At 35.0% G+C, this 15,325-nt stretch overlaps 1 protein-coding gene and 1 long non-coding RNA gene across 6 annotated transcripts in view; one reads left to right on the top strand and one right to left on the bottom strand.

Annotated features, from left to right (window-relative positions):
• LOC145939787 (uncharacterized) overlaps positions 1 to 14,211 on the bottom strand; it is a 268,796-nt gene extending 254,585 nt beyond the window's left edge. For all 5 annotated transcript variants that reach the window (XR_014425899.1, XR_014425900.1, XR_014425901.1 and 2 more), the window contains exons 1-3: positions 13,907 to 14,211; positions 5,113 to 5,309; positions 4,956 to 4,997 (exon numbers count right to left, since the gene is read on the bottom strand). This is a non-coding gene — a long non-coding RNA (uncharacterized LOC145939787). The remainder of the gene's footprint in view (positions 1 to 4,955; positions 4,998 to 5,112; positions 5,310 to 13,906) is intronic.
• The window catches only part of LOC145939313 (uncharacterized), an 86,732-nt gene that overhangs the window by 3,190 nt on the left and 68,217 nt on the right, over positions 1 to 15,325 (top strand). Inside the window, exon 2 of the mRNA XM_083043545.1 lies at positions 14,318 to 14,385. Within this exon, the coding sequence (XP_082899671.1) occupies positions 14,318 to 14,385 (68 nt within the window). The remainder of the gene's footprint in view (positions 1 to 14,317; positions 14,386 to 15,325) is intronic.

The raw sequence follows: 15,325 nt of genomic DNA on the forward strand, positions 1-15,325 counted from the left end.
ACAGAGCCATAGATAACACCACCTGTGATAAAGCTGACCGTATAAGCGCGCGCGCTTTGTTTCTTCTTGGTGTTGGCGGCTAATGACAGGATATTATACGTAAGAAAACGATCTCTGGCGTCGGTGCATTTTATCGCATTGGAGAGAGAAGAGATAGGTGAGAGGAGGGTCCTTTTGATTTAATGTCCGCGAACGAAATTCTTGTTTTGCGGCAAAAAGCACACTGTCATCTTTGTTAGAAGAGGTAGGAAAATATGATTTCTTCGCGGAGGAATCAGACAGCCGGGATGCAAAAAGAGGAAGAGACGTAAAGAGAAAAGGAAGGGAAGATCAAGATCGCCTCCGCATGCCGCTTAAGTGCGCTCATAAAACGACTCTAGCATTTTATCTGTTCTTATTTAGCGACGGATTACGCGCGCTTCGCCGGACAGTGCGAATTAAATATAATAAATACCAAGATTTCTCTCTCTTTCTCTTTATCTCTCTCTCTCTCTCTCTCTTTCTCTCTTAATCGTGTCCGATCCGTTAATTAAGCGACAAATTATCGTCCGATGAAGTTCCACGCTGTTCCTTCAAAGGAATCGACCGAATGGTCGTAAACTGCTTCGAAGGTGACTTTGAAGTTGCAAGAGCGTACAAAGTGTAGCGAGCAAGCTTACGTCCGGTTTATCAATATTTTTGTACCGCGTTTACGACAAGTGTTCGCCAAGAGAGAAGCGCATTTTGCGAGATGAGCGACTGCAGTGGTTACGAGCTTCTCTTTCTCTCTCCTCTTTTTCTCCCGACCGTGTAACGAAGTAATGGTTCGCAGAAATTTCATAGTAAAAACCGCGTAATGAGGATGCGCGTTCGCACTCTGATCCATTTGACGAAGTCGCGATTTACTTCCCAACGAAACGATCACATAACATTCACGCACGCAATTATATTCGAGAACATGAGCTTGAATTTCGCGATGTGCTACAGAGTGGAAATCATTTGAATCTTGTATGTGTTTGTATAATTATTTTGTATAAGTGTTTTGGCCAACGTATACGTTTAATAGAATGTAAATAGATGCAAATATTAATTTAATATTAAATTATATATAGGTATGTGTGCGTGCATATGAAGTATATGAAAATATCTTTATCAAAAGATCATCTCTATCCGAAAAATATCTACTTTTATGCTTGATATATTCATTGATGCATACTATGTATAAAAGTATCATATACATATATATATATATATATATATATATTAATTCATTAATATAATAATATATAGTATATTAATTATTATATATATATATATATATATGTATAGAATAATATATCGTATACAGACAATATATTTAGCTTTCGAAACGTACCACCTACAGTCGCACGTCATTGCGCGCGGCTCCCGAGGCGATGCACATTAATTAATATGTTTGGCATTGTGTGGTCGCTCGTCGAGATCCTATCTCGCGCTGCGGGTTCCCGCCCGCTCCTCGATGTTCCGCGATCACCGCCTCGCGATCGTACGATGTGACAAGATTGCGGAGCGATACCGCGCCGAGGGAAGCCCTTTGTCCTCGCGTATCTTGTATAGTGTCTCCTTTGACGAGACTAGATCCCCAGATTAATGAGAGAGTCAAGCCCTCCCTTACTTCGTACTGTTCTAACTATAAGGAGAAATCCCGTGGATTCTTACGGTCGCGATTTTTATTCTCCCTTTCCTCTCCCTTTCCTCCCTTCTGTCCCTCGTTTCTTCTATAATCAGAGAGTTCGCGTCGTGTGAACGCGGTTGAATCATTTTGACGTTTCGCCCCCGGCGTGTTTTGTATTCCGGCTAAATCTGTAGTATATATAACGAAAAGAACAGAACGCTTATTCGCGGGTGCGCTCCAGGAACAGCTGATCTTGACGGGGAATCTATTTTTTACCCCTTGAAAAAATTCTTTTCTCTGTCTTTCTCTCTCTCCCTTTTTTCGCGTGTGTATGGCGAGCTCTATCTCTGAATACGAGTGAATATATTTCAAAGTTACAAGATACATGCATGTCAAGTTGTCATATCGCACATTGCTTGCAAAGAGAATTCTAACTTCTTAGAGGTGTCAAACATCCGACGTATTAGCACATGGCAATGTCACGATCGATACGGTATCTCCTGCATCTTTCCGCATCGCAAATCCGCGGCGTAGAATCGCGCATTTCCGGCCCGCCGGGTCAGGAATGCCGATGGAAGGGATCGTAGCGGAAGAAAAGCGCATATTGCGGGTGTATCGTGCGGTAAGTTGTGGCCAACAGGGTCGTGGGTCGTCCGGCATCATGAGAACACGGCTTAAACCCAGGCACCGGGTTCCTCTCTCGGCGAGAGAAGAACCCGGGCCTCTTACACGCGGCGACTAGCTGATGACCATCGTCCACCTGACTTCGCGAGATTTATCGCGCTCACGATGGGTAGATATAAGGTGTATATGCCTACCTACGTAATACACATCGGTACTACACAAACACTGCGTAAACCCGAACGCGTCTATACACACACATTTATACGTCGAGACCAATAGATCCTCCGCGCGGCTTTGCTTTGCGTGAATAATTAAACTCTTATCTTCCTTCTCCGAATGTTATTAGAATTTCCTTCTTCCTTCCAGCACAAACGCCGTTGCCCTATGAACTCGGACGATGTTTCAACGGTTGATACGAATAATACGGCTGACGTAACAATCGGACAAGATGAAAGATGTTCGCGGTAATTTCATCTATATGTATTCGTATACTTCTACTCGCGCGGTCGAATAAAATCTCTGCTTAAGAAAATGCTGGATGACGACAAAATGTATAATGCATTCGCTCTCATCCACGTAAAACAATTCGACGGTGACAGTATTATAAGTCTTGTTAAATATAGCACTAATAAACCGTAATAATCATGCGACAACATCGCTATTGTTCTTGCGTTCTACATTCGAGCGACAATGATCGATCGCCGTCGTTTTCTGCGCATTATCAACGTAAGGACTATATATCATCCCCTCGTGTGGGCATCGAGATATCTAATGTGAGAAGATTTTACGTAATTCGCGCGACGAGGTTTGTCGACCTCTACGAGTTGTTTCGTTCGATTCTCGACTTGGTTGCAACCGATTTGTACATTCGTCAGAGACACTTTTGTTCGCGATTATCACATGACAAACTCCGATAGGAGAACTGTCGACAGAGCGAAATAATTTATGGCGGAGATCCACGGTACGCTTTGCTGGCGCAACACACCCTGTGTGACGTGATGCGGATTCGCATGTGTAAGCATTCTGATATACATAAACACGAATACTTCATGCACACGACGCGTCATAGGGCGGGGAGCGAGATTTACAACGTATAAAATTAGACGACTCAATGGACACTTCTTCAATGCATGCTGAGGATGACCTCCTCCTCGTCGTTCACGCTCGAACGACTTTGTTTGCTCGAAGAATCTCTCGCTACGTGAACAGATTAAAAGTCGCGTTTCCGGCGAAGCACAGAACGCGTAGCGACAGCCTATACTGAAACGAATGTCCCAAGTCAGAAGTTCAATGTCGTATTACGAATAATTACTCTTTGCTTCGAAAATATCTCGATATCAAATTTTTGTGCTATTATTGCAAAACCGCAATACTTTATCATTAATCAAAAATTGTTTCGAAAAAAAATCTTGAAATTATGACATAAAATCATTCCACGAATTTTTGTATAATATTGATCGTACATTTAATTTTATTTTTAATGTAGATCCTTTATGGAATCTCGATCTGACAAATTGTTTATTGTTTCCAATCGTTATCTTTATCGCAAAATATAGGTTTTTTTTAAATAACACCATAACTATATATCCGGTCTACCGAAATTCGCTAATCGATTAGAAATTTAGTCTCTATCGTATAATTTTAGCACGTTTTTATACGCATCCCGGTAAGATAATTCTGGTTCGTATGTAATTTCCAAACTGCGTAGACTTGAGAAGGGGTACGAACTCGTTCGATGTAAATGTGCCAGCGACTATTAGATATAATGAGTTCATGAGTTATAGTGTTTAACCGCCATTAGTTTTTATAAATAGTCGTGACGTATACGCGAGACTTTTCTTTCCGGTCAAAACGTTCTCCACACCTGTACGATATTGCAAAAGGAGGTAATAATAGGTTTGAAAATCGCAATGTGTCGCTGAATATGAATTACTAGTACTTAGCATCCTGTTGGAAAATCCTCTTTTCTTGCTTTTCACATAAATCGGATCTATGTTTGATTTATGCGAATCGATCGTCATGTAAATTTACAAGCGTTCAATCCCTTTTTAAAAAAGCCAAGTTAAATCAATTCTCACAAGTATTATTACCTCTTCTCCGCGATGCTGATTGGCTGCCTCAATTTGCATTGTGCGTTATATTCGTAGCATCGAGAGGCTGTCATTGCGAGGATTAGCAGTTTGACAGTTTATTCAAAATAAAATAAAATAATATAATATAATATGTTTTAAATAATATTTTATAAAATTTTAAACTCGATTAATATTTTTGACAGTTATCAACTGATTTCTGTCAAAAATATTAATCGAGTTTAAAGTATATTATAACATATTATTTAAAACATATTATTTTATTTTATTTTATTTTGAACAAACTGTTAAAATACTAATCCTCGCAATGACAGCCTCTCGATGCTACGAATATAACGCACAATGCGAATTGAAACAGTTAATCAGGATCGGAAAAGATGCAACAATACTTGCAAGAATCGACTTAACGTGCCTTTTTTAGAAAGGGATGTTATAATATTTTTAATTCGATTAATATTTTTGACAATTATCAGAACTGATTTTTGTCAAAAAATATTAATCGCAGATAAGATATTATAACGTATTATTTAAAACATGTTACTACATTTTCAATATACACCCCCATTATCGCTATAAAAATGTTACAAAATAAACAATTTCTCACTCACCGATACGTAGAATAACGAAGTTGTAGTACACAGCACGTTGATCTGAAAACAAAATATTCAAATTATATATATACATATGTGTGTGTGTGTCGAATATCTCATAAACATAAACAATGCAATTTTTAGAATTTAGAAAAAATGTTTTTATTTTGCATACCTCGCAGTTGCCTCGCCGTTGCCCGATGCCTCCCTGGGCCTCCTCCTCCTCTCTTGGTCCATGGTAGCACTCACGATACTCGCAAAAATACGAATAATTACGATCGCCCGACACTTTACACGGCACTCCCGACGCGCGAAACTTTACACGACACTCCCGACACGACGCGAGAATCGCACTGTGTATCGCAATGCTACCTGTAACAAATAAAATACATACATATTAGAATAATCTTATTATTTCGCATTATAACATACACAATATAAATATGTAAACTGGAATTAACGATAAATATATCCACGGATTGTAACACATTCGCGCGCGCAAAAACAGAGTAAGTTGGGTTATGTTGGCAAGAAATTTTGCATCGAATTTTTCGCGAAATATGCGTTTCGAACAATTACGCCTACATATTAACGTTGAAATTATGATATGCGATTGATAAATATTACAATACAAAGATTAGAAATCGTTTCTAACGATTATGCTTACTAATTAATTAGAGCGGGACACAGCTCGAACTGCCTGATGCTCGCGGCGTTTCGGTAATGGCCGAGGCTACAAACATCGGCAACTTCATTCTAATAGCGCGCGCGATACTATATACATGACTTAATATTAATAATTAAGTAAAACTCAATTTTTACGAAGGAGATTCGTTCGAAAAGATATAGCTTTAGAAAGAAAAAATATTAATCATGAATAAGGTATTATTTACAACATATCACTATTTTATAACTTTTAACCATATTATTATTTTAAAATTTAATTAGCAAGTTATAACATACACAATATAAATATAAATATGTAAGCTAGAATATTTAATTAGCAAATTTTCGCTTTATTAATATTTTTTGATAGAAATCAGCTGATTAAAGTGTCAATTTGCTAATTAATTTTTAAAATAATATGTTATAAAAATTATATATATAAAATAATGTTTTAAATAATATGTTATAATACTTTAAACACGATTAATATTTTTGACAGTTATCAGCTGATTTCTGTCAAAAAATATTAATTGAGAATAAGGTATTATAACATATTATTTACAACATATAACTATTTTAATTTTTTACCATATTATTATTTTAAAATTTAATTAGGAAATTAACGCTTTAATTAGCTGATTTCTGTGAAAAAATATTAATCAAGTTTAAACAAACTTTATATTATTTTTTTTTTAAATATCATTCGTTTTAATATAAAATCGAAGAATGACGTGCGCGTGCTTGTGTTGTTCTAGTATTACAGAAAAAATCATAAAACTTGTAATTTAAAGCTGGATTAAGTTATAAACAGCTATTAATCAAATTATATATTTTTATAATTTATACATTATTTATTTACATACATTAATAACAGATCATAAAAATGAAATTTTTTATATAGCTTATATAGATTTTTTTAGATTCTTTATAAATAATCTTAATATTTTTTATTAAAAAACTTTTTCTTTTACAAAGCATTAACTGCTTTTAATATATACAAAATAATATTCGCATCTAGAACAAATTCATTGAACAAGCAATTTAAAAATTAATATATGAGATATAATGAGATATTCTATAAGAAACTCGATTCATTTTTCGAAAAATAAATAGATATAGATATTTTTTTAAACACATGTGTTTTAGGATAGCTACTATTAAATGTAAAGAATGACAAACGAAATGTACAAGAATAACAAAATAAGATGACACTTAAGCGAATATGCTTTGTTCGAATAAATTATTTTTCAAAATAAAAACAAATATCTATATTTCTGATTTAAATGATTCATTCAATAGAGATTTAAGTCTTGAGGGAAAAAAATTTAATTATTAATGACAGTTATAAAAAAAACTATGAAAAAATTAACGCCATACAATATAATAACTTAATATACGTATATATGTCATTTGAATTATGGGAAAGAGTTACTGAGATACTGAGGTTTTGACCTTAGAATTTCGAGTCGCGAGGAACGTGCACCTACAGTGATTTAACGCAGTTTACGAAATGTAATCCCCGCACGTATCAACGCAACACGCGTGACTGTCGAGCCCGCGAAACGTGAGAGAAGACGCACGACTGTCGCTCACCGAGCTGGCAGACTGAATTATTTAAGACACCACCCATTATACGGTTTAGCGTATTTCGCGAGTAGTAGAAACGCGATGTTTTCGTCCCGCGACGAGATACGAGTTATGTTACGTTTTCCCGGAGCGCGATCCGCAAACCACCCACGAGAAATCTTCGTTTTCGCGCAGAGATCCGCGACGTTCGTCAAGCGAAAGTTTAAGTCACGACACACGTGCGCCTGTAATTTATGATTACGATTCATAACGCACATTGTGCAAAATAACGGACTCGAGATTGTAACGACACGCTAGACACACCTTTCCGGAACATGTGATATCTTAAGCCAGACCAACAACATTACAAGTAGAACAGACATATATCCGTAAATGATTGCTAAACTTTGTCAAATAACATGAAAATTTCTGTAACAATATTAATTTTTCTATAAGTTTATTATACTGTTTAATCATCAATAAATTTTTTAATGCTCTAATCACTTTTTAATTAAAAAATAAATAATAAAGAATCAGTCAAAAGACTAACAATAAATATAAAATATTAACTTTAGAATAGCTTTAGAAATAAAAATATAGATGTAATTATTTCCATTTGCAGCAATCAAAAATAAAATGGTATATTGAATTTAATTTAAATTGTTTGATGTCATTATATATGAAGTCACAGGAATAAAATATATATATTTAAAATTGATATTCATTGTATCAAAAGAGCGCTTTCACTCAATCGAAAGCAATTTTTATCGCGTTTCATTATACACACGAATAGATTAGCTGACCTGGTTTTTCTCATTTACCTCTGGGCAACACAGCAGCAAGAACGACTGCAACGACTGTCGATTGCACTCGAAGCATAATGTTCGGTGCGATTAAGAAACGCGCCCGGCTAATCGGCAATTTCCCTCTCCCTGCATTCGAATTACGTGCATGATTACACGCTACTACCATCGTCCGAGCAGAAACAGATGTATCCTGTAATAAACCGGAGAGATACGGACGATGCTCGCATTTTCTCGCGAAAGAGAGAGCGATGTAAGAAGGTATATGTATTTCTGACTCACGGTCATTTCTTTGCCGAGCAAAATTCCGAGCGGATTAAAGGGTATGTCCTGCCAAGAACGGAGACAGCAAAATTGCGGATGACAAAGATTAAAGATCTTTCTAACGATGCGCGACAGCTTTAACGAATTGACCGATAGGCAATTACGAGACGCGTAGGGGGATTAACGCGAAATGCAATTGCAAGTAATGCGTTCATCGCCTTCGGGATAGCTTTCTGACAATGTAACACGATACACTCGCTATAATATCTTTAATGGAGATACTGTTTTCCTTTAACAGTCTTATTGTGAATGCCCTGGACCGTTCAACATCTTTTTGGTAAAATGTCAGTCATAAAAATAAATGGTGTCTCTGTAGAAATCGCAGCAAAAAAAGATGAGTAAAGAAATGTTGAAGAAAAATTGTGTTTCTTTCGATTCTAAACATTATATTTTTTTTAGAGAAAAATTTTTCTAAATAAATCGTTTCCAATAAAAAATATTTTTTCATAATATATTTAAAATAGAAATATGTCTCTTTCTGAAAATAACATTCCCCTCTGACAGAAAATTGAGAACCTGAGATTAAAATTCCATTAGCTTTCGCGTAAATTCGTGTACCTTTTGTGTACCAATCTCTTGCTGCCTCCGGCAGTCTTTATCTGTCAAAATTTTTAGACATCGTTAAGGAAATCACGCTTAGGCATCGACTGCTTTGCATATTTCGGACACAATTTATTTTAATACTCGTTTATATATTGTGTATTCGCTTTATCGAAATCGATCTCCGGTATCGCACATAGATCTCATCTCGCGATAAGATTAAATAGAGAAAGGGTTTATTTATATAAAATATAGAATATCTTATATATGAACGGTAAATATCGCGGCACGCCAATCCAACCATTACGCCGGCAACATCCAGAGCATATTTCATGCTTTATTGCCGACTTCTTGTTTTCGTATCGTTCCTCATTACATTGTCGCTTTAGGGATACATTTCCTGGTAGGGATACAATTTCTGCAACGTTGTTGCTGTCCGAGCGATCTCGCCGAACGATCACAATGATCTCCGCCCACAATCTCTCACGATATCCGTTTGAGCCGAAACGCGATTGTGCGAGGTCTCGCGCTCCTGTCGCTTCCGGGCGAAATATTCTTCGCAATCCGACGAACACAATATGTTAAACATCACGATGGGAGAACGAGAGGAATTCCACATTGTCCGCAGCTTTCGGTCAGTTTGCCGCACGGATGGCTTTTTGACGATAGCCCGTAGCATCGGGCGCGGTTTCCGGTATAGTAACTATGTTTTACCTCATAAATTGAATGCTCACATTTATCAAGAGTCATTTTAAAATTTATATTTTTTTATTTATATATAATAAATCGAAAAGGTTTTGATATATATATAAAAATACAAATTCAAGATAGATACAGGCTAATAAGAGCCAAGCATAAAAATTAGGCGTAACAATTTTGTTATAAAATATTTCTCTATATTAAACGTTTCGATACTTTCTTTGGATCTTCAGTTGATTAAAAAAAATTCGAGTGATTTGTATGTTCTGATTTCAATGACATATACAAAATAGTATTTTCAGTGACATATAAATAAGCCACCCGAATTTTTCTCAATCAACCTGCTGAAGATGGATCGAAACGTACAATTTAGATAAAAAAGTATTTTATAACAAGATTGTTGCATCTAATTTCTGTGAATGGCTCTTATTAGTCTGTATCCATCTTGAATAATTTTTTTATTCATGTTGTAATGTTAATAAAAAAGTTTTTAAGATTAAGCATTTAATTTTCGAAAACTATGATTAATTCTAGAATGCTCCTTTGAAGGAAAAGTTTTACGGATCATTAGCTTTATTTATTACAAGAACGATAACGCTACGATGACTGCTTCTCATTGAATATTCTAAACAAATGCTTGGCGAGATCGCGTACGTGCGAATTAACGAAGCGTTCGTAATTCGCGAATAACTGCGTTTATTAGAAGTACGTTCCACCAAAGTGCGAATTTTTTTTTCTTTAGAATAGTACTTCCTTATCTTGAGAAAGCGATTTAATAGATCTACAATAATTTTTACCGGGCCTCCTGCTCGTCTGCGATTTCCACGATAAAAACGAAAAATCGACTCTATCTCGTAGCTAATAATGTTAATTTGTTGCGGGATCGGTGCACATTCGATCGGCATTCGGAGCCGCATAAAGAGACGCGATAATTTCAAGAATCTTAATCCAGGGACCTTGTATAATAAAAAAAAAAGCAATCAGCTGAATTATCGCGCGGCGAGTTTCGCGCGGGTGCTGTATCGGATCGAGATAATAGCTTTCCCTTAAGATAATTAGCAGTATATGTTCGTATATCAGCCGGCTGTCGCACGAATGTTACAATGTTTCTTGTACTAGTATGTACACTCATACACATATGCATATGTACGGATATATTCTGAAGTATGCAAGTTTATTATATATATAAGCAAAGATAGATTTATTTCCACTTTAAAACTAATGGGTGCTATAAATGTTAAATGTTGCTCATTTTATTGAAATCCTCCTCTAATCATCTTCGCGCTTTCCTTCTCCCTAGATACGCAAGAGGAGAAGTAGGCGACAGAGAAGATAGAAAAGGTAGCCGTAGGTAGCCATAAAGAAAGCGGTGAAGGTACAGCGTGTTTATAGATTACGAGACGATACCAAGTGGCGAATAAATAACTGTATTAGAAACAGCGGGAGGCGAAGAGGAAACAGAAGGAAGCGATAACATCCGGTGGCAATGCAACAACAACTGCAGCGATGCAAGGAGTCCTTCGTCCGACAAGAGGCGGTACGCGCATCAACGCGCATATTTCTATAATTATTGCCGGCGTTCTTTGATCTACCTCAAACCGACCGCTTTCTCCTTCTCTCTCTGTCCCTCCCTCATTCTTCCTTCCGTTTCTCTCCGTACGTTCGCCGATGCTTTTACCTTCTCGCAAAAGGCAAATGGTATCGTTGCGAGCGTGCAAGCGCGATTGCCAATAAGCTGATAATGAGATGCCGACGCGCGTTTACGCAGCGCCATGTGCGTATATTTTATGCGTACGCTTGTCTCCGATATATATCGGCAGAAAAAGGGGGAAAAAACAGTGCAGGATGGTTTTCGCTCGAAATATTGTCCAAACGAATTTTTTTAAATTGGCAAAAATTGGATTTTACAATTGATTAATTCACAGAGAGAATTTTCTCTTAAAATTTACCCTGAAAATCATGGTAATCGTGGGACAATATAGTATGGAAAGAATTTTATAAGAATTTCTCTAATTAATATTTATCACAATAAAAATAATATTTTATTGTGATAGATATTACTATTTTTTATTGTGATAAAAATATTGATCAGAGAAATTTTCATAAAATTCTTTCATCCATACCATATGGTTCCACTATTACTATGATTTTCAGAATAAATTCCAAGAGAAAATTCTCCCAGTGTTAAACTCTCTTCATAATTCTCTTTCACTTTTTCGAATAAAATATTTATTGTTACTACAAGCCTTTTTTCGGTTAATGGCAACAATTAGATTTTACAATTTTGATTGATTCACAGAGAGAATTTTCTCTTAGAATTTATCCTGAAAATCATGATAATCATGGAACAATATGGTATGGATGAAAGAATTTTATGAGAATTTCACTGATTAATATTTATCACAATAAAAATAATAATATCTATAACAATAAAATATAAAACATGTCTGATTAATTTTACTAAACTCCATAGTAAAATTAATCAAACATATTTTATATTTTATTGTGATAGATATTATTATTTTTTATTGTGATAAAAATATTGATCAGAGAAATTTTCATAAAATTCTTTCATCCATACCATATTGTTCCACTATTACTATAATTTTCAGAATAAATTCCAAGAGAAAATTCTTTCACTGTTAAACTCTCTTCATAATTCTCTTTCACTTTTTCGAATAAAATGTTTATTGTTACTACACGCCCTTTTTCGGTTAGTGGAAAAAATTGGATTTTACAATTTTGATTGATTCACAGAGAGAATTTTCTTTTAGAAATTATTCTGAAAATCATGATAATCATGGGACAATATGGTATGGATGAAAGAATTTTATGAGAATTTCTCTGATTAATATTTATCACAATAAAAATAATAATATCTATAATAATAAAATATAAAACATGTCTGATTAATTTGACTAAACTGCATAGTAAAATTAATCAAACATATTTTATATTTTATTGTGATAGATATTATTATTTTTTATTGTGATAAAAATATTGATCAGAGAAATTTTCATAAAATTCTTTCATCCATACCATATTGTTCCACTATTACTATAATTTTCAGAATAAATTCCAAGAGAAAATTCTTTCACTGTTAAACTCTCTTCATAATTCTCTTTCACTTTTTCGAATAAAATATTTATTGTTACTACACGCCTTTTTTTGGTTAGTGGAAAAAATTGAATTTTACAATTTTGATTGATTCACAGAGAGAATTTTCTTTTAGAAATTATTCTGAAAATCATGATAATCATGGGACAATATGGTATGGATGAAAGAATTTTATGAGAATTTCTCTGATTAATATTTACCACAATAAGAATAATATCTATCACAATAAAATATAAAACATGTTTGATTAATTTTACTAAACCGCATAGTAAAATTAATCAAACATGTTTTATATTTTATTGTGATAGATATTATTATTTTTTATTGTAATAAATATTAATCAGAGAAATTTTCATAAAATTCTTTCATCCATACCATATTGTTCCACGATTGTCATGATTTTCAGAATAAATTCTAAGAGAAAATTCTTCCAGTGTTAAACTCTCTTCATAATTCTCTTTCACTTTTTCGAATAAAATATTTATTGTTACTACACGCCTTTTTTCGGTTAGTGGAAAAAATTGGATTTTACAATTTTGATTGATTCACAGAGAGAATTTTCTTTTAGAAATTATCCTGAAAATCATGACAATCATGGGACAATATGGTATGGATGAAAGAATTTTATGAAAATTTCTCTGATTAATATTTATTACAATAAAAAATAATAATATCTATCACAATAAAATATAAAACATGTTTGATTAATTTTACTAAACCGCATAGTAAAATTAATCAAACATGTTTTATATTTTATTGTGATAGATATTATTATTTTTTATTGTAATAAATATTAATCAGAGAAATTTTCATAAAATTCTTTCATCCATACCATATTGTTCCACGATTGTCATGATTTTCAGAACAAATTCTAAGAGAAAATTCTTCCAGTGTTAAACTCTCTTCATAATTCTTTCACTTTTTCGAATAAAATATTTATTGTTACAAGCCTTTTTTCGGTTAGGGTTAGGTTAGGTTAGGGTTAATATATGCAATCGTCTAAAAGTATATTTAAATCGAGTAATTTTTTATGATATTCCGATTTAATTGCGGAAGTAATAATAAAATATTTTTTTTACACACACACAATTGTAGCAATGAACGAATCAAGACAAGAAACTTTACAGAAGAAACTTGTTGCTTATCCAAGTTATTAATATCAATGATGCATTTCGTCCAATAAAATTTATTCTTCGAGCATTTATTTTTCGTAAGAATATGATAGATACATATATATACATATAAAGTACTTACATATACATACTGGAATAGCCGTTGCATCGACGACGATCTCCTGGTTAATCGCCAACCGTGAAAAATGATCCCGTTCAATGTCTCATAACCTGCTACATTCACAATGTCAACGGATGATACGATGACGCACGAAGAAATTTACCACACCACTATTTCGCGTTCGAGAGTCACAGTACGAATGACGTGAAGGCAACCGCGTATAAACAACAATGCTCGACGTGCCGTAAAGTTACAAAACAAACAAAACACAATCGAATATCTGACAATCAGACGTGTACGACGTGTACAAAACAAACTACGCCATTGTTTACGCGACGACTACGTGTCGTTGTTGTCGTTCACACGTCAAGCGTCGAGCCGCTGGGGGCGCCGAGGGCGCTCGAACTGGACGCAGACGGTAGCCAACGGCAGCGTGGGACGGAGTAAGACTCGCGCGATATATTAACCTTGTTTCTCAAAGTGTCCCGTCGACGACCGGTGTAAGTATGAAGAAAACGCGATCGCGTGTCATTACTACGATCAACGATCATCAAGCCGTATAATCAATTAACTATTAATTTGATATACATGTATACATACGTATCGCGTCGGCATCGAAGTGAAGTCGCCGAGGCATAAAATGTCGCGAACATAGAGGGGTTAGGTCGCAAACTCGCACGGTGTTAAGGCCGTGGCACATAAAAAAACGTAAACGGTAAGACTTAAGACTTAAGAATTTCATCCAAACGGAATTCGCAGAGATGCTTAAGTTTCAAAATAGCTTCCTTACTGCTCGACCGTGATTGGTCGATTCACTTGTTTTAAGTCTTACTGCTTACGTTTTTTTATGTGCCACGGCCTTTAATTAGGCTATTTAATTCGATACTTCTCGATACTGACGTCATTCGATATTTCTCGATTGTGACGTAGTTACTCCCTGACTTCCTGCCTACCTGACCTGACAATGGGAGAAGTTGTCGTTAAGATCTAGCCGTTCTAAAATCTGCGTAACTTGTGATATATTGTCCGATCGTGATCAGTCACGCGAGAATACTTTTCGATTATATCTTTTACGTTGTTATTCCATCACAATAATAAGTAAAACATCCGTTGCATATGCGGTTAACATCAGGAATGCCGCTTGAAGTGTCGTGCGATCGCTATACTTTGCTCACTAGGACGTGTGCAGTTATAATTCACACGAGTGAGTACTATTAACGATTATCAAGCCATACGATCAATTAATATTTGCAATTATCGCGCATATATCAATTAACTATTAGTTTAATTTACGTAGTATCGCGTCTCTCTCTCTCTCTCTCTCTCTCTCTCTCTCTCTCTCTCTCTCTCTCTCTCTCTCTCTCTTTCTCTCTTTCTCTTTCTCTCTTTCTCTCTCTCTTTCTCTCTCTTTTCTCTTTCGGCATCGAAGTGAAGTCGTCG

This window comes from Prenolepis imparis, unplaced genomic scaffold, assembly GCF_030444845.1.
Source record: "Prenolepis imparis isolate NDT839.2.m4 unplaced genomic scaffold, iyPreImpa1.0 SCAF_8, whole genome shotgun sequence".
Lineage (NCBI taxonomy): Eukaryota > Metazoa > Arthropoda > Insecta > Hymenoptera > Formicidae > Prenolepis > Prenolepis imparis.